General features: G+C 40.3%; 1 protein-coding gene across 2 annotated transcripts in view; it reads left to right on the forward strand.

The window, feature by feature from the left end:
- Babam2 (BRISC and BRCA1 A complex member 2) overlaps positions 1-19,458 on the forward strand; it is a 389,222-nt gene that overhangs the window by 346,787 nt on the left and 22,977 nt on the right. For both annotated transcript variants that reach the window (XM_070025282.1, XM_070025283.1), the window contains exon 11: positions 14,972-15,125. In XM_070025282.1, coding sequence (XP_069881383.1) covers positions 14,972-15,125 — 154 coding nt within the window. The remainder of the gene's footprint in view (positions 1-14,971; positions 15,126-19,458) is intronic.

The following is a 19,458-nucleotide window of genomic DNA, read 5'->3' on the forward strand; positions in this document are numbered from 1 at the left end:
TCTGAAAGACAAAACACATTGTATTCCTCCTCCTATCTGTTCTGACTCTGTCAAGCTCTACAATTTTTGTGTTTTCTTAACCAAGGGTCAGAGAATGTGCTTGCTTGTAGCAACCCTGGCTAAAATGACAAATCAACCTAATTTCTTCCGTAATATTAGAAGCAAGCAGTAAGTTGGGCTTGTAGCACTTGTGGTACAGAGTATGTGGGCTGTAAACACAGCAGACCAGGATCTAATCCTGGCCCACCTCTTTCACAGCTTTAAGTTGGTTCTCTGCCCCCACGGATTAGGTTTACTCCAAAAGAAAAGGTGAGAAAGAATCATAGGGCAGAAAGCATCCACCACATGGTAAGCATTCAGCAAGTGTTGATTTCCTGCTTTTTTTCTTAGCATTTAAAAATTATTTATTAGAATGAAAACAAGAAAAAAATCCATTGTGCCTGACTGCTGTCTGTTCTAAAGGATTTTTCAGCTTTGGGTTAATGAAGCGCCCAACATCATGCTGTAAAAGGAGCCATTGTAGGGCTGATTATTTCACCCCTGCGGGGAGACTTACTGTGTGGGGTCAGTGGCCCTGCCACAGGGAGGCCCACAGGACTCAGGGCAGGACTTTGGGGTCTCCCTGTAGCTATGTAGGCAGTTGGGGTGAGTTCACCCTCTGTAGCACAGTCTCCTCACTTGTATAATGGGCAGGTTCTGCCATGCCGTCACTGTACTGTGGTTTGAGTATGTCCTCTGCTGTGACAAGCCATGGCGATTTCTGAAGATCTATCTCGATAATCTGCAGCTAGGCCTGCAGCCCCATGGGACTCACAAGCACCCCTGCCAAAAGGCAGCTACAAGGGAGTAAACTACAAAGATAACCAAAATCACTGTGATGCTGCCACACAGGCCTGGTTCTCCCTCCTTCTAGTAAGTCTGGTGGCCTAGTTCCCAGGACCCCAGCCATATAAACTCTCAGAGAATGTTATGTGCTGCATAGATACACTAGCCACACCACCATGGGAAGAATTTCTGCAGGATAACCTAAGAGCCTAGGGCCAGAAACTGGGGGAATGGACTCAGGAAACTGCAGACATGAGGCTCCAGTCACCTAATTTAGAGTCTGGCTTGCCTTACTGGTGTTGGTGTCAGACCATGTCACCAGCTACCAGAATTGATATTCATAATTTTAACATTGAGCCATTTAGAGGAATAGGGAGCGGTGAATGTGAAATTATTTGAGAAAGATCTTTATCAAAAAACAGAAGAAAGGATGGAAAGGAAGGAAGGAAGGAAAGAAAGAAAGAAAGAAAGAAAGAAAGAAAGAAAGAAAGAAAGAAAGAAAGAAAGAAAGAAAGAAAGAAGAAAGAAAGAAAGGAAGGAAGGAAGGAAGGAAGGAAGGAAGGAAGAAAGGAAGGAAAGAAAGAAAGAAAGAGAAAGAAAAAGAGAGAAAGAGAAAGAAGGAAAAGAAGGAGGGAGGAAGGAAGGAAGGAAGGAAGAAAGGAAAGAAAAGGAAGAAAGAAAGAAGAAAAAGACAACAAATTGTGGAGCTTTCAAGAACAGAAGAACAGACACCAGTTATCTGAAGAGCATAGCAATCAGGTCTGGTTTATTGAGTGCCAGTGCACTTTTCTTAAGACCTCTCAGCTGATCTTAGTCCTTTAAATCTGATGTTCAATTCGCAGCTCATTTAAGTCAAGGGCTTGTCTCAACACAATCATCTTGTGTCTACATGGCTTATTTTCTTTAGTTCAACTTAGGTATGAGAATAATAAGACAGTTTAAAAATCTCATTTTAAGAAGCAGCCATACTTTTATCTCAAATGAAATTCTAATTGCAGTTGCTCTCAAAGAAGAACATTTAATTAATTCCTACTCCTCATGTATCTCCCACACATTCTCAGAAAAAAAATGACCGAAGGAGTAGGCCAAAGAAAAAATCATAACAAAGCAAAGCCACAATCTGAATATATTCACAGGCCCAATTAGGCAGTCCTTAAATATACAGATTGACGATATTTCTGGTTTTCTTTTTCTGAGGCCAAAGTCTACTAACAAATACGTCATTCAGAGGGGGAAACAAAATAGGTGCTTTTTTTACAGGAAGGGAATCACATAGGAGAATGTGTAAGAACGTTGCATTATCAAGACACAAAGAAAAGGTTTGGCCAAGTTGTTGTCAGGCCTTGCCCTAAATGGTTTCTGGTCTGTGGTCACCTTTTACTTCAGAGCACCATTTGACCTAACATTCTCCAGAGCTATGTTTTGTTTTTTCATCTGAAGGAAGATTATAGAACTGAAAATGAAAAGTTCCTATGGACTCCAGTATTTATCTCAAATAAAAAGGCAGATAGTACTAACTTAAAAGTCCAGTTGAGAAAATCATGGCTACCTTTGACCTAGATGTTAGATTTTTCAGCTCATTGTATTTTTCAGTCAGGTTGGAAATAATATATAGACTCGGGTTTTTTTTTAATTACTTCTAGAGCAAAGTGAGTAATAATAGTTATCGTTTATGCACACCATGGTGTGCCAAGTATTCTACACAAATATTCATTATATCGTGTAAACCACCCAATAGTCGTACAAGGTAGATATTATCCCATTTTAAAGATGAGAAAATGTGGCAAGTTCAGTATGTTGCCCGAGGTCACCCAGGTTGTAACTGGTGGAGTTGGGATCAAGCCCAGATCTGTCACATTCCAAAGCCATGTTCTGTCTTTCCAGTATACCATTCTCTTCTGGCATTCCTTGAAACTCCAGCCTTTTTCATCCAGCACTTTCTACATGCCAATAAAAGCAGTAAAGGCATGTAGACCTTTATTTTTAACCCTGAGGCTAGAGTTTTCTCCATTTTATGGATGGGAAAAGAGGCTCAGAGAGGTCAATTAATCTGCCAAAACTATTTAACTAAAATGTGGAACCCAGCTTGCCTTCCTCAGAGCTGATGCCTTCACTAGATCATTCAGCTCCATCCAAATAAGCTCTTCTAGAAATCAATGCAACCTATTTTTTATTTATGCATTTTCAAAAGTAGACTCCATCCTGGAGGATTTATACTGATTTATCCTCCCTCATGGCTGCTGTTTGGCAGGTGATAGCTGACCCACTGGAATGAGTGGCAAGGGACATTTTCCTTACAGGTATCCAAGGGTATGAACTCTGCTTACAGAACAGTGTCCACACTGCTGGAGAGTGTGTCCAGAGTACCTCATCATTTGGCATCTTTATCCAGAGCTGCACTACCCCACCCACCACTTCACTCTTCCTTAGCTCTGACTATTCAGTGTTCTGCTCTCTGGATGGATTCCCTTCCTTTCTTCACCCTTCACAGGTTAATCCTTCCCATGACACCTCCTGTCAGAATTCCTTGCTCAAAGCCATCTAATCTAAATCTCCTACGGCCTCCTAGAAAACCTTTCTAGAAGCCCTATATGCCTTTTCTATCTGCGTTCCTTGGTGTGAACTTCACCATTTTCACTCTTGCTCCCTTCCTGAAGACAGTGGAGGTAAGCATGTGCTGGCCTGGTGGGTAGGAAAACCCAGCCTTAGTCAGCGTCTTCCCTCAGACTGGCTCATGGTTGAGGCTAGGGAATGTTTATTACATTGGATATGTGGTATTTTCTCTAAAACAGAAAGTTCATAACTAGAGCCTTTAGGAAACATTCACTTGAGGAATTTTATTTTCTTCATAAATTCACATTAGTCATCCTTTACATTGGGGTAGGTTCAATATTTACAAATTTGTATCTAGCTAGTTTGTGCCAGTTTTTCAAGGCTGCAGCTTAAGCTGACCAATATCAGCCCCTCTGCTTTCACCAAAATCACATTTGTCCTTTTTCCTCTAATCATTTACATTTAATACCCAATCCATGCTTTCTTTAAATTAAAAGCTGATGGCTTTTTAGAGACTTTGCCCAGTTTTTAAGTGCCAAGGATTTTTGCATTTGAATATGTTTTATTTGAGGATTCTTTTAATCAAAGTCTTCCCTAATTTAGCCAGATTTTCTCTCTTAAGACTCCCAGGCCAGGAATTTTATTTATTGTGACTAAATTCTTTTAAAAATAGAAGAAAACAGCTACTATTTATAACTTGCTAGATTTCTTTCTGTACCTCGTAAGAGTATGCTTCTTTTTGACATGTCTTAGTTCAGTCAGCATTTCCTCACTGTGATGATCTGTGCCACCAACCACCGTGTGTCTAGGCCTGTGTAGAGGTGGTGCTGCAGTGGTTAGCAACCTAACCTATGGGATGGAGAAATCACTACAGGGAAGGCAAGGAGGCTTCCTGGAAGAAAGTGGGGCTTGGGCTTTTACATCAAAAAAGGAGCCAAACCTGGGGGAATGATAGTGTACGAGCAGTGAACAATTGGAACTGTTGGGAGCTGATGCTTGAGCAGGCACAGCCAAGCCCACAGGAGAGGCAGAGTTCCTGGCATGGCCTAGCAAGTATGAACCCTCATTTCCAGCATGGAGTCTGGTCCAGGGAATGAGTGATGATGCATGGACCAGGTGTGCAGAGGAGCATTCATAACAAGGAAGGATTCCTAGGCTGAAGATCCCTTAGTCCTGGGCTCTACCCCCTGTTTTCTTTTTGTCCATGTGAGGTTCAGTCCTGAGTGATCCATGCTTAGGAGCACAAGTTGGTAGTATGCATTCTAGTCCTTGGATGAAAGTGAACTTAGATAACCCCAGAAGACCAAGGAGAGCCCTCCAGGGAGAAAGAACAGCTTGGCCTGTGAGCTCCCTAAGGCCAGCGTCTGCTTCTTCCAGCTCTGTTTCACCCTTTCTCTCCATATGTACAAAGTTCAGGAGAGTCATGGGAGAGATATAAGACTGAAGATATAGGGCAGGGTTGGGCTTTTCTGCAATGAAAGTGTATGATCACAAAATGTGTAATAAGTAAGTGAAGAATTGTTACGTCTACATGGTATTGAATGCTATATCGGCCTCTTCTATTTTCAGAAAATATACCCCAGACTCCAATTCTGATTCTTCTTTGAACTTTCTAGAACCAACTCAAAGTTCATCTCCTCTGCAGAGCTCTGGCTTCAGGTGGAGTTCCCCTTTTCCTGTGCATGTGCTGAGCTGTGGCAGCACTGTACTTCTCCACATCTGTCCAGGCCACAGGATCTAGGGCATGAGCACCCTTCCCAGCATTCTACCAACTTACTTGATTTGGTTTGGCTTTGGTTTCCTAAAGACCATTTACCTTTCTTGACCCTCATAGTGTTATTAAAAATGTCTGCACCCATTACAGAGCACTAAAACATCACCCATCTTAAAGAACAGGAACAGTGCTGGTATCTTACAAGCCCTGTATATACATCTCTAAGAAGCGGCCCCTACCCAGAACTTTATCTTAACTGTCCCTAGGGTTTTCCTAACAGCTTTCATGCCTAGCATATATCATAAACAAATGGCATTTATATAAATATAATCTATCATCTGTATTTTCCTACTGTATATAAATGGAATCATACTGATGGCTTTCTGCTGCTGTGAATATTAATATCCCAGCTGGGGCTGCAGCTCAGCAGAAGATCATGAACTCAGTATACACAGGGCTTAGAATTGGATTCCAACACCAAGAAAAAATTAATGTTCTTGCTCTTTAAAAAACTTCTTTTAAAAAATAGCTGAGCATAACAATGCTTGATAGGAAATGTACCCATGACCTTGCTCATGTAACTGTAACCCCTCTGTACAGTATTTTTACAATAAAAAACGTATTTTAAAAAAATAGCTGGGCACTGGTGGCTCATGCCTGTAATCTTGGCTACTCAGGAGGCTGAGGCCTGAGGATTGTGGTTCAAAGCCAACCCAGGCAGGAAAGTCCATGCGACTCTTATCTCCAATAAACTACTCAGAAAAAGCTGGACGTGGTGCTGTGGCACAGTGCCCAGACCCTGAGTTCAAACCCAGGACTGGCAAAAGAAAAAATAAACTTTAAAAGTGATGACCGTTTAAAGTTTGAATGAGTATATGAAAATACAAAAACGAATACTCGTGGACATAACTTAATTGAAGCTTAATTATTTTGTAATTTCTTTTAATAGTTTTTAAGAAATAGCAGAATCTCTTCAGTTGAAGCCCTTTCCCCACCCCTCCCTCTCCCTGATAACCCAAGGCAGCCACTACCCTTCACTTGGTATTCATCTTAACCATGCATGGGTTTTCTGTGTACATATTTGTAAGTAATGTATACATATTCATATATGCATATTTTCAGATTTTATAAATGCACATTGAAGTATTAATTTGTAATGTGCTATTTTCACTGAACATTATATTCTTGAAATTCTGGCATGTGATCTATAAAGCCTTAGTGAATTTCTTTTTGGTTTGGGGTTTTGTTCGGTTTGAGGTAAGATCTTACTGTTGTAGTCTAGGCTTTTAGTGAACTCACTATGTGCCAGGCTGGCCTTAAACTCACCATTCCCCCACCTGTAGCTCTAAAATATTGCCATCACACGTGTGTGCTCCCACTCTCAGCTCCTCGTTCATTTCTTTAATCCACTGTTAGGAATTCTGTAAGAAGAACACAACACGTGTTTATCTATTCGCCTGTTGATAGACAAGTAAGATAGCCACCATTTTTTTTTAATCACAAACTACTGCGACAGCCTTCCACTACCATCTTCTTATGCTCATGTGAGTTTCTTAAGAGTGGGATTGCTGAGTCATGGAATGCGTGCACCTTCATTTTTCCTATAGCAGGGGTTAGCAATCCAGAACTTTAAATCATCAGTGAGTGAGAATTCAGCCTTGGGTATTGTCTAGCTCTTATATTTTGTACAGTTAGTGGTTATAAAACAGAATCTCATTCCAGTTTTAATTTGTGTTTTCCTTATTTGCTCCTTTCCTGTCATTCAGCAAGCATTTATTAAGTATCACTCCTATATTACTTAGTATACTGTGTGCTAAGAACATTGAAATAGGAAGCACCACAAAATCTCTCAAAATCTGGAGTGGAGCCAAACATCAATGTTCAGTTAGTTCCTTTTTGGTGTCACTACTGATTTGAAGTTGAGAACATCTGATCCCATGGGAAGAGAAGTTCATTAAAGTGGGCAAGTGAGAAAACATTTGCTGTTTACTGGCCAACACTGTATGGTACACATATATATGTATGGGCATCACAATGGGTGCAGGAATGATTTGTTTGTCTCTATGAAGTATCTCAAAAGGAAATGCTAGCAATATATAGGCAGAGACCATATCCTAAAACTTCAGCTATCCAGGTCAGCTGTAAACCTGGAAGGAAACAACCAAAGAAGCAGAGATCATCGCTGAACGTGCCTAAGGAACACAAGCAGAGGTCACAGTACAAAGCTGCGCGTCAGTAGATCAGCACTTCCTGCCAGGTGTGTCCAGGAATTCAAGGTCAGCCTAACCCTACCCTTCAGAAACTGAGATGTCTAGAACAAAGCAGACAAAAGAAAGAGAAGTGACAGGAAAGAAATCCTGTTGAGATTGAGTATGCCTTAGAAATAAGAGTTGGCTAGAGAGGAGAAACACAGAGAAAGTTTGTAGTCAGAGAGGTAAATAATGCACCACATCACAGTAGACCTGGGACCTCACTGTGCCACATTAAAGCCACATCAGCTTTAACAGCAGACAGTTTGGGGAGTGTAGGCTACTGGGTAGGAGGCACTTAGGAAATAGCAAGCTAAGTCTTCCTTATTAACCCTTGAGGCCATGATGTGTAATGACTTTTTAGGGTATTCCCTGTCATCAAGAAGAAGCTACATCATATTGGGTCTACTTACTGAGGCCTAAAGGTTTGCACAGAAAGAGAAAGATTCCCACCATAACTGTTCAAGTTTAAGTACCTGAAGGATTATGCTATCGTTATCAAAAATTTCATGAATATGAAAGAGTATAGATGGAAGAGGGAAAGAACTAATGAAAACAGGAAACAAGAGAGAACAACAAATGCTTATTTAGTATGTGCCTGATTTTTATTCAATCCTTTCAACAAATACAAGATAAGAATTAAGCATTCTCATTTTGCAAATAAGAAAATCAGGATGCAAAGAGGTATTTTGCCTGGAATGTCACTGCTAATAAATGTTGAGGACATTTTTATCTGATTGCCATGGCATATATTATTGTCTTTTCCATAACAAGATTTTTGTTAGCATGGAAAGCAAAATTCAGGAAGCTTTAAGCTTCGATTTGGTAATGTTCAGAATTCACAGGCAACCTCTTAAGTGATCAAGTCACACAAAAGAGTGTAAAAAGAAAGTATAAAACCAATTTAACAGTTCTCCCCATCACTTAAATGAAACATTGATAATAAGAGGAGAGGCCATTTTTTTAGTGTCTCAAACAGTGCTCTTGTTGAATTGGGAATGTTACTGTTAGGTTCTCATAAGTGAGTATTTCAGTTACCTGGTGGTGCTTGTTTTTCTCAGTCATGTGTATTGTGTAGTTAGTAAGATGGGGGAGGGGGGATGGAATGTCAGTAAGTGAATAGCAGTCTTCAGGCACTTGTCAAGGGATAGCCTGGGAATGAAATGTGAGCCAACTGCTCTTAGAATCAGCCTCAAATGGAGTCACCATTAGACCATGAGTTTACAGCAAGCCAACAAGGGGTTAAGACTTTTTGAGGAACCAGAAGTGCCGGATAGGATCTCAGCTGGGAACATAAACCCTTGACCACCAATAAATGGAGGCACGATTATCTTCTCTGAAAACCCAAGGACTTGAGAGCAAGCATGGTAACATGTAGCTTGTCAGATCTAAAGCAATGAAATAATGGCCATCTTGTGAATAATGATGAAAATATTTGATGATGTGACTCCCAGGGAAGCAATTATGGTTAACCCCTCATTTGTTTGGCATTTTCAAGGATTGAACTGTCCCACAAAACTGAATTTTCCAGACAACTAAAACTTTCCTATTTATGTCTCTCAAATGGTTTTTAACCATACTCAGTGGAAATATTTCTGAACTAGATTATATAGTTTTCCTGCCTTTCTTGACCAGAAACTACAGTAAATAATATTTCCCAAATGGCTTTGACTGTACCTATGAAAAGGAGTTAAATAGTAAGCCTTGTGATCATCATCTCATGAAACATGAAGGCCTCCATCGCTGGGGAGTTCTAGGAATAATGTGTCTTCAATAGCTCAGGGATACTAGGTTCACCTCCTCATGGTCACAAGATGGGTGCCACAGCTACAAGACTCACAACCTCATGTGATAGGATTAAAAGGCTAGACTGAAATGGAGATTTGTACTTCCATGTGTCTTTAATCAGAGAGGAAAATATTTTTCAGAAGCCCCCTCAATGACTTCCCTTCAAGTCCCATTGGTAGGAGTGAGTCACATTTCCATGCCTTGATTTATGGAAGTTGAAGAGTACACTTTGAAACTCTAGGTGGGAGGAGGGGCTTTGCTTATGAGACAGATGGGTGGAGAATGGCTTTTAGGCTTACTTAACTATGGTGTCTAACTTCAGTTATCAGGAATGGGGAGTATGAAGTAATAGCTTAAGGAGTAAGTAGGATATGTAGTTTTTGTAGCCACAGATTAGAATCTTTTTCCCTTCTAATTCTGCTTTTATTTGTTGTATGCTCCTCATCTCTGACTGACTATTACTACTTGTAATTAAAGTGTCTTGTTTTCATCATGCCACAATTAGGTAGGTTCTACACTTTTTTTTCCCTAGAGAAAACCTAATCAAGCCGGGTACCAGTGACTCACGCCTGTAATCCTAGCTACTCAAGAGGCTGAGATCTGAGAATCATGATTCAAAGCCAGCCCAAGCAGAAAAGTCCACAAGACTCTTATGACAAACAAAAACCACTCAGAAAAAACTGGAAATGGTGCTGTGGCTCAAGTGGTAGAGCACTAGCCTTGCGCACAAAAAAGCTCAGGGATGGCACCCTGGCCCTGAGTTCAAAGCCCCAGGACCTGCAAAAAAAAAAAAAGAAGAAGAAGAAAAAGAAAAAGAAAGAAAAAAGAAGCCATAATCAAAATCTCTAGAGCAGGGGCAATCCTGTTAATTGAATGCACAGTATAGCATTGCTTTTAGTTCTACTAGGGTGAGTTTCCATTGTTGGGGTCTTTGGAAAAGCGAAGTTTTCCTAGACAGTCTTGTGAACCTCAATATTTCTTTCCTGGAGTCTTCAGATGGTGAAAAGATGAGCATTTAGAAGCAGGGTAGCTGCGTTTGGGGGAACTGTCCACCTACTCTTACCCATGTGTGTAGAGAGAGGCAGCACAAGCACACTGTCAGAGTATTCTACTTCCCCCGGAGCCAGAGCTGGTTGTTGCCTGGGAGCACCAGAGCCCATCACGTAGCCACTGTCCAGAGTAGGCTTAATTATCCCTGCCTTCTCCCAGGCCATCAGAAACCTGTAGATGAGTCCTGAGAATGAACCACTTTGAACAGAAGGAGAAGTGTTTGGTGTGACTTGTTTCAACAAGTTCTTGAAAGAAGGGCTTAAGAAATGGTTGCAGCAAATCTGCCAATAAGGGAGGACTACCCATTCTGTGGATAGAATGCTTCCATATACAGGAAGAAGGAAAGATGATATAGTTGTCAAAACAATACTGACAATAAGTAACTGAACCAAAGAGAATGATTTTGCTCCAAGAATCAAAGCCAAGTCAGTAGGTTTCCAGAAAGCAAGTGGTTAAAGTGTTCAGTTTTGGTATAACCAAAACTATGGGCTCAAGTTGCTTAGAACCTGCAAAATTCTGGGCTTCAAAGCAAGTTAGCTGTTCGATGGCCTAAAGTAATTGTGTTACTGTGTATCAGACAAATCATTAGTTAACCTATAAGCAAAAGTTAAATGGCAGAAACATTTGGGGGATAAGGAAAACAAGTTTTTGTTAAATTTCTGACTCATTTGTGCCATCCAACAGGCTTGCTTGGGGCATATGTTAGCAGGAGGCAGGAGAGCTAACAAAGGGGAAATGAGGATAAATATGTTCAAAGTCTTTTATTTGTGTGCCTGAAAATAATGTAACATGTTGAAATTGTCTTAAGATGGGAAGTAGGTAACAGAGTGATCAGAGGAATGACTTAGAGCAGAGTACATTGTATGCTTGCATGGAAATGCCACAGTGAAACCCTCCTATACAAATAATATATGATCTCCCCCTCCATAACCACCCCCTACCCCAACCCCACATCCCCACCCCCGCCCTGGGGCTTGAACTCAGTGCCTGAGCGCTGCTGTCCCTGAACCTCTTTATGCTCAAGGCTAGCAACAGCACAACTTCTGGCTTTTTTTGAGTAGTTTATTGGGACTTTTCTGCCCAGGCTGGCTTCAAACTATGATCCCCAGGTCTCAGCCTTCTGAGTAGCTAGGATTATAGGCATGAGCTCCCAGTGCCCAGCTAAGCTGTAACCCAGACTGGTCTCCAACTTGTGTTCCTCCTGCCTCATCCTCCTTATTGATTACTGGTGTGCTGCCACCACAGCTGGCATAATGTATGATAATTTTGAAAAAAAAGAAGAAAGAAAAATACATGTGTGGGCATCATGGTGCATGCCTGTTATTCCAGCTACAGTGGCAAGAGCCTGCCGTCCCCAGAGACAGGGAAGCACAAGTAGGAGGAACGCAGCTCAGGCCAGACATGGCATAAAGGAAGACCCTGTCACAAAAATAACCAAGACTGAGGCTGGAAGCATGGCTTAAGTGTTAGCACCTAGCAAATGTGTAGTACTGCCAAAAGAAAAGAAAAGAAAAGAAAGAGACAGGAGCAAGGGAAGTAGGCGAAGTATTTCTTGTAAATATTTTAGTTATTAGCTCACTTTTAGGCATAGAACATTTTTAAAGAAGCCCTCTTTTACTAACTACTATTATAGACAGGATACAACGTGGTTAACTTGAGCAAGATATTTGTATTTTTTAAATGTTATTTTCTCAAACATGAATTAACATGTACACTACTGATTCTATCTCGAAAGTTTGCAGACCATTCCTGTTCCCTAGTAATCCAGCTACTGTATGCACAGAGAAAATATTCAAGTTTTAACCTTGGCTTCAACTGCACTTTGTTAGATAAATCTCCATAGAGAAAAAAGTTGTAAACTCAGTGTTTTGGGGTATTATGGGACATTGTCAGCCTATAGCCTGCTGGCACTAAAATAAAAAAAAAAATCAGAACATCTTACTTGCCTAGGTTAACAGGTTGCATTCACTTTTTAAAATGTTTCTTATGCTAATTGAGAATTTGGGTCAAATAAGATAGCTCAGAAATAGGTTAAAATATTTCCCAACTTGTCAAACTCCTGATACCAACAGTTTATTTCTAAATAATAATAATAATAATGAGAAAAGAATCTATTCCAACCAGGTGTGGTACTGATAGTTCCTACCAATTAGGAGACTAAGACCATACAATATCTTAATTAAACACACAGGATTGAAGTCAACCAGGGCAACATAGCAAGACCTGCTCCCTTCAAGAAAATGGTTTTGTTTTTGTGCCAGTCTTGGGGCTTGAAGTCAGGGCCTAGGCACTATCCCTGAACTTTTGTGCTCAAGGCTAGTTGCTCTGCCACTTTGAGGCATAGCACAATTTCCAGCTTTCCAGTAATTATTTGTAGATAAGAGTCTCAAAGACTTTCCTGCTTGGGCTGGCTTTGAACCTCAATCCTCAGATCTCAGCTTCCTGCATAGCTATAATTACAGGCATGAGCCACTAACACCCAGCCAAGAAAATGTTTTTAAGAACAATGTATTCCAAAGCATGTTGTTTGAGAATCACATAGCCTATAGTATTATCTGCATTGTTTTTTATAATGATACCTTCATTTGCTTTAAATTTGTAAATTGTTACCCTTGACAACTGCTATTTGGAATTGTTGACTTTTATGGTAGGGAAGCTAGCATGTAAAATGCTTCTCTAGGATTATTTTAAATCTTGTTTTATATTGAGAAATGTGTACATAATGTAACAAAATTGAAGACAAGGTAACTTGTATGCAAATAGGCATCTTTTTCTAAAGTTAGTCAATCAAATGAGTTATGAGAAAAGATAGAAAAGGCTTAGGAATACAATATTTGTTCAGATTAATTGAAGATGTTACATATCAAACTTTGTAATATAAAAGGATCCAAGAGGATTTTTCCAGATTGAATTATCATTCTAGATTGATCTTTTTATATTTTGTATTGTCCTCTATATGCTGCAGAACTTCTGCTTTGAAATAAATAGACATGTATTGAGACTGTCTTGCGGTGGCATTTGGGCAATGTGAATAAAAAGTGGGCATTCACAATCTTGCCATTTTTATTTAGTTGGGGTGTGATTCATCTGAAGAAACCCCCTACCAAGCTGAGTCAGACATCATCAGAGTCAAGTGTACTCAGGGCTGAGAGGCTTGCCAAGTGGACAGCTTTTTTGTTTCTTGGGAATTTTTTTGGTTGGTTTTCCTTTGTAAAGTCTGTTGTGACTCTCACTTTTCCTTCAAGGAATCATGTTGGATGCTTAGAGGAACCTAGTCCAAGTTCATTATCACCCCACACTGGGTTAATGATAGATATAACACTACCTAGTATATGTTCTCTTAAGATTATCTGCCTTAGGTAGCAAAGATGAACCTTGTACATCCTCATAATGGAGCCTCCAGCTTCCTAAGTTGTACTACAGCATGCACCGTAAGTGAGCTGTCAGCAGGTTATACCAGTATCCCTTACAGCGAGAGGAGGTAGTGTCACGTAGTTGGAGCCTGGCATTTGAATAATCGTTCTTCATTGGATGCTTGCCTCTGCCTCCCTACCTAAGTTCATAAGTCCCAGTGGAATCTCAAGTTTATGCCTCTGTTAAATACATATGATCAAAATATCTTCTTCACAGAGATTTAAGTAATAAATTAGAGAAAGTATGTACAAAGTACTGTATAAAGCTGGAACTTTGATAGGCTTTTTGTTATATTTGATAGTGTGTCTTTCTTGGGCCTAGGAATGGACAACATTCACACAAACATACTATCTACCTTAAAGAATGTGCTGTTGAAGCAATTTGTTTTTTGTGATGCTTTCCCTCAGCTAACCCTAGCAAGTCTTTTTAGTTTTGCAAATTGGGTTACAGAAACCTGAAATCCTGGCTCTCAGGAGGATGAGATCCAAGGATCACTATTTGAAGCCAGCCTGGGCAGGAAAGTTTGTGAAACTCTTATCTCCAGTAAACTTCCAATAAAAACAGAAATGAGTCTGTGGCTAAGTGGAAGAGACCTCTTTGTAAGCAAAAAAGCTCAGGCACAGCGCCCAGGCTCTGAATTCAAGCTCCAGGACTGGCATACACACTTTTTAAAAAAATCCTGAAATGAAAAGATACAGCACATAATACATGCTACCCACGAACAGCAAGGATCAGAATCAGCCACACCACCCATATCCCAGTGGGCATATTTAGTGCTTAGATCTTTTCCTGGTGTGTACCACCAAGGGCCCCCTCTGATTCCGGAGATATAAATATATGTGGTAACACATATGGAAAAAATGGAAACTGCTGAGTATCCAAATTCACTGCTTGATTAGAACAGGGTGATAACTTTATTTTTTTCTGGTGGTCTAGCTACCATATGTGGTAAAGTAGAAAGATTATACTCTGCCCTCTCTGTCCCTTTTCCAAGTCTGTCTTGCCAAATATCGTCCATTTTACTTCCCTCATGGAATTTTAGATGAGGAAGACATTGCTCAAGAGTACATGGGGTATAGAGACCAGAAATAGTTATGCAGTTGACTGCAAGGTAGAAGACAGGGAGCTAGAGTGGGTTACCGCCATGCTTCTGCTACACCTCAGGTCATTCATACTCACACTTGCCTTGGATGTGCCTTACTACATCCAGACACCTTGAAGAAAGGGAAGAAGACTTAGTCCCTTGCTCCATATCTCTGATCTAAGCCTCAATTAGTATTTGTAGATCTAATAGTCTTTTACTCAGTGTTCTGGTTTAGCCAAAAGAGTGTCTTAAAATGTGTTTCACTGTTTCTTTTCTTTTCTTCTGTTTTTCCAGTTGACCTGCCCCTGTTTTTTCCTCGAGATCAGCCGACTCTCACATTTCAGTCCGTCTATCACTTTACTAACAGCGGACAGCTTTACTCCCAGGCCCAAAAAAATTATCCATACAGCCCCAGATGGGATGGAAATGAAATGGCCAAAAGAGCAAAGTAAGTGAACATTGTTATTTCCTGTGGAGAAGAGACTTTTGTTTGGTATCTATGACTGCTTTCACACAGTAATGGCAGAGTACTTGCAACAAAGATCTACAAAGTCAAAATTACTTACTATTTGACCCTTTATAGGAAAAGTTTTCTATCCCCTTTTACTAGCCTTGTCAAAAAGAAACTGACCTGGCCTTGCACTGTGGCTCATACCTATAATCCCTGCTACTCAGGAGATAAAGGTTGGAAGGATTGCAGCTCAAGGCCATCCCAGGCAAAAACATTTGAGAAATATCATCTCAACAGCTACTGGACTCAGTGTTATGTACTAGTTGTCCCAGCCATAATTGGAAGCATAAATAGGATCAAAGTCCAAGACAGCTCAACGAAAGAGACATTATTTTAAAAATAATGAAAGCAGAAAGGCCTGAAGTATAGCTCAAGTGATAGATTAGAGTACTGACCTATGAGTTCGAAGCAGAAGTGGAAGAAGAGGTAGAAGAGGAAAGAGGAAGAAAAGAAGGATGGAAGGAAGGGAAGGAGAGAGGGAGGGAAGGAGAAGAAATAATTGAAATAATAGCTGAAAGTGTTTCTTTGTCCTACAGTTTCCATTGTCTCCAAAAATTGGCTATGATTACTTCTTTTTAATGGATAGGATAATTTATCAGAAATCTACTTCTCTTTAAATTATTTTTTAAAAACTAGAGAGTTGTGGGCATAGAGGGGATGATGAAATGTTGCAGCTATTGTCATGTTTTTTTAAAAGGCTAAATTTCAAGTGATATAAACTAATAAGATTATCTTTTGGTGGTCACCTCACCAATTCAGTAGCTGCTTTCTTATATGGAATCAAATGAGTATCCCTGAATTACGTACATCATTGCATGTCTGCAGTGAGTGAGTTCCACAGCCACATCCCAGTGTATTGCTCGGTCCAATAAACAGACACTCAAATTGCTAAGATTGCTGTGGACATAATGATTTGATGGAGGTGTAAGTCAGCTGGTGCTGGGATATTAGTCACAAGTGTTGCTCACAAACTTCTTAGTGTGCACGGTCTACCTCATCACACAGCATAGGTAAACAAAGAAATGTGCTGAGTGGTTTTTGTAGGTAAAAGTTAAGTATCTGAGTATCAGTCTTTGTGAACTACTACCTCCTAGACTAGAAGAGCAGTAAATTGAAATGGTAGTTTCCAAAAATAAGTCATGGAGTTACATGTGGTTATGATTTTATCACCCTCACTAACTGTATGCTCACCTGTGATCCCAGCTAAAGAATGATCAGATCCAAAGAATGCTACAAATGAAAACTATTAAGCATTCTGTTCATGTGTTTGCCCAGTATTTAGTAAGCATCTACCATGTTCCTCATCCTGTGCTCCATGCTGGAGATATAACAAACTGGAAGCTGTCCATGGCTTCATGGATTTGTAGCTCAGCAAGGTGATAAATCATATCTAACTTCTGATGGTTTTGAAGTACTTACTAGCAAGACTTCTTGTTCTTACCTCTTCCTCTCAGATACCCCTTTATTTTATCTCCCATAGTCTCTATCATACATGACTTGCAGGTTTAGAGCCCTTAAATTATTCACTGGTTTTCTCTAGAAATCCAGATACATTAAATTGATAAGTGGAATCCAGAGTTGTTGTGATCTGACACTGTTGTGCCCTTTCCTTCTTTCTGTATTTTCCCTTTATATCATTATGCCCCAATCTAAAATTCTATTCATGGAAAAAAATAAACATATGCAAATATAGTAACAAATGATTAAGACTACATATATTGAAATACAGTTGAAAAGGAAATATAAAATAAGTTATATGTCTGAAGTATTGCAGTTTTTTAATTTTCTGAGCATTCTCTGTGTATACATAGGATCTGCCCATAGAAGATGGGCTGTTATTTGTGGTATGTGCTATGGAGTCTGAACCAGACAAGTCTTTGTGGTTTCCATGGCAAAGCAATCTGTGTGTGTGTGTTTTGTGTGTGTGTGTGTGTGTGTGTGTGTGTGTGTGTGTGTGTGTGTTAAATAGACATTTTAGCATGTTTGAATTGAGTCTTCAAGAAGCTACTGAGTACAAGCCTGTGATTTAGTATAGGAACATCATCAGTGAAGCCTGTTTATCTTAGCAGATTGGTTCAGAGTTTCAAGAGACATTTGCTTTATGTTAACACCAGTCTAAGGAAACATCTGAAGTAACATTAAAAAATCTACTTTTTCCTATCGTGAAGAAATGTAATAGAAGAGAAAGCCAGCAGTCTATGCTAGCAAACAGGAATAGTTTAAAAGCTCTGTCCATTAAATGAACTGAGTGAGTGTACTGGGCTGTGTCAGAAAGCGAAAGCCAGGTAATGGGTAAACATAGCCAAGAACTGTCCTCCAGTATAGGCTGGAGACTGGCGAGAGGCATGGAGAGAACCAACGGAGAGAAAAGTTGGCTATAGCATTCCTTACACACTGTGTTTCTTTGTCCTATAAGAACACTGTACATAGTACACAAGAGGTTTTTATTCCCGTGGCATAAACACTCTTACATTTACAAACAGCCTGAGAGTCCTTTGAGTGAAATCAGCTGTGTATATGCTCCTGGAAGAGCACAATCCTGAACATGGGAATTAGAAAGGGTTATTCCTGTCATTGACCAGGGCTTTTCCTACCACCATATTTCTTGCTCATGCTTTTCCAGCAGATTCACAAGTAAAATACCCTTTACTGTGTAGACACAATCTTTGGGGTCATGCATATCCCAGTTCCTTCCTTCAAGTATAATCCTATAAACACTTGAACCTAGGGCAGAGGACATAACCTCTCTGAATTTCATCCTGTAAAACAGGATTGTCCTCCTCCCTGTTGTGTGGGCTCGTCATGAGGGCCAATTAGTAAGCTCACACATGAAAGGCCCAGGAGATAAGTTTCTGATCTGTCCCTCAGAGCCTTCACTCACCCCTTTCCTCCCATGTATCCTGCTTCTACCCCCTCAAATTTGTTCAGCTTCCAACCTTCTTCTATATGGAGTGGTGAGTGGTTTACGAGTGTGTGTATGGGTGAATGTGTGTATCTGTGCACACACATTCAAGCACGTGTACACACACACACACATGCACACACCAGTCTTAGGGCTTAAACTCAGCCGTGGCACTGTCCCTGAGCTTTTTCCTCACAGCTTGGTCTTGGCCACTCGAGCTACAGCTTCACTTTTAGCTTTTTGGTGGTTAGCTGGAGATTAGTCTCGCGTACTTTTCTTGCTTAGAAGGGCTAAAAAACCTTGATCTCAGATTTCAGCCTCCTGAATGGCTAGGATTGCAGACATGAGCCACTTGCACCTGGCTAATATAGTTATTTTCAAGTACTGACTCCCAGGCAGCCCTTGCCCTTCTTCTCTTCAACCTCCTTAGATTGTGTCACATACTGCTTTGACATCTCTTTTTATATTACTTTTTTAAAAAATTGATGGGCTGGGAAGGTGGCCCAGTGGTAGAGTGCTTGTCTCGCATGCATGAGGCCCTGGGTTCGATTCCTCAGCACCACATAAGCAGAAAAAGCCGGAAGTAGTACTGTGGTTCAAGTGGTAGAGCGCTAGCCTTGAGCTGAAGAGCTGAGGGACAGCACCCAGGCCCAGAGTTCAGACCCTACAACCCACAAAAAAAAAAAAAAAAAATTGAGTTGGGCATCTGTGGCTCATGCCTGTAATCCTAGCTACTCAGGAGGCTGAGATCTGAGGATCACGGTTCAAAGCCAGCCCCAGGCAGGAAACTCCCTGAGACTCTTATCTCCAATAAACCACTCAGAAAACTGGAAGTGCTGCTGTGGCTCAAGTGGTAGAGCATTCGCCTTGAGCTGAAGAGCTGAGGGACAGCTCCCAGGCCTACAGTTCAAACCCCATAACCAACCCAAAAAAAATTATTTTACATCTTTGTATAAGTCTTTTTCCTTAATCAACTGGTATTGCAATGTGATTAACATTGCAATTTATGATATAGTGGGCAGTTTTAAATGATTGTTCAACTTGGAAATTTTCAACTTTACACATGATGTAAAGATCCTAAGCATTTAGTAGAGGCTATACTTCAAATTTTGAATTTTGCTCCTTTTCTGAGCTAGCAGTATTTAGTATAGCACTCTCTCATGATGCTGGAAAGTAGCATGCCACAGCCCCTGGGGGAGAGAACTAGTGCTGTTCTGTAGGTTAAGTAGTGAAGTGCATATTCCACTTAGGATATTTTCAGTTTATGATGAGTTTATCAAATGTGACCTCATCATTAACAGGAGTATCTGTTGCTTGTGCTGATAAGATACATACATACTTAGAATTCTTATGTCTTCCTGATAGATT

The sequence above is a fragment of the Dipodomys merriami genome, unplaced genomic scaffold (assembly GCF_024711535.1).
Source record: "Dipodomys merriami isolate MVZ:Mamm:240054 unplaced genomic scaffold, mDipMer1.0.p SCAF_17, whole genome shotgun sequence".
NCBI classification, from domain to species: Eukaryota; Metazoa; Chordata; class Mammalia; order Rodentia; family Heteromyidae; genus Dipodomys; species Dipodomys merriami.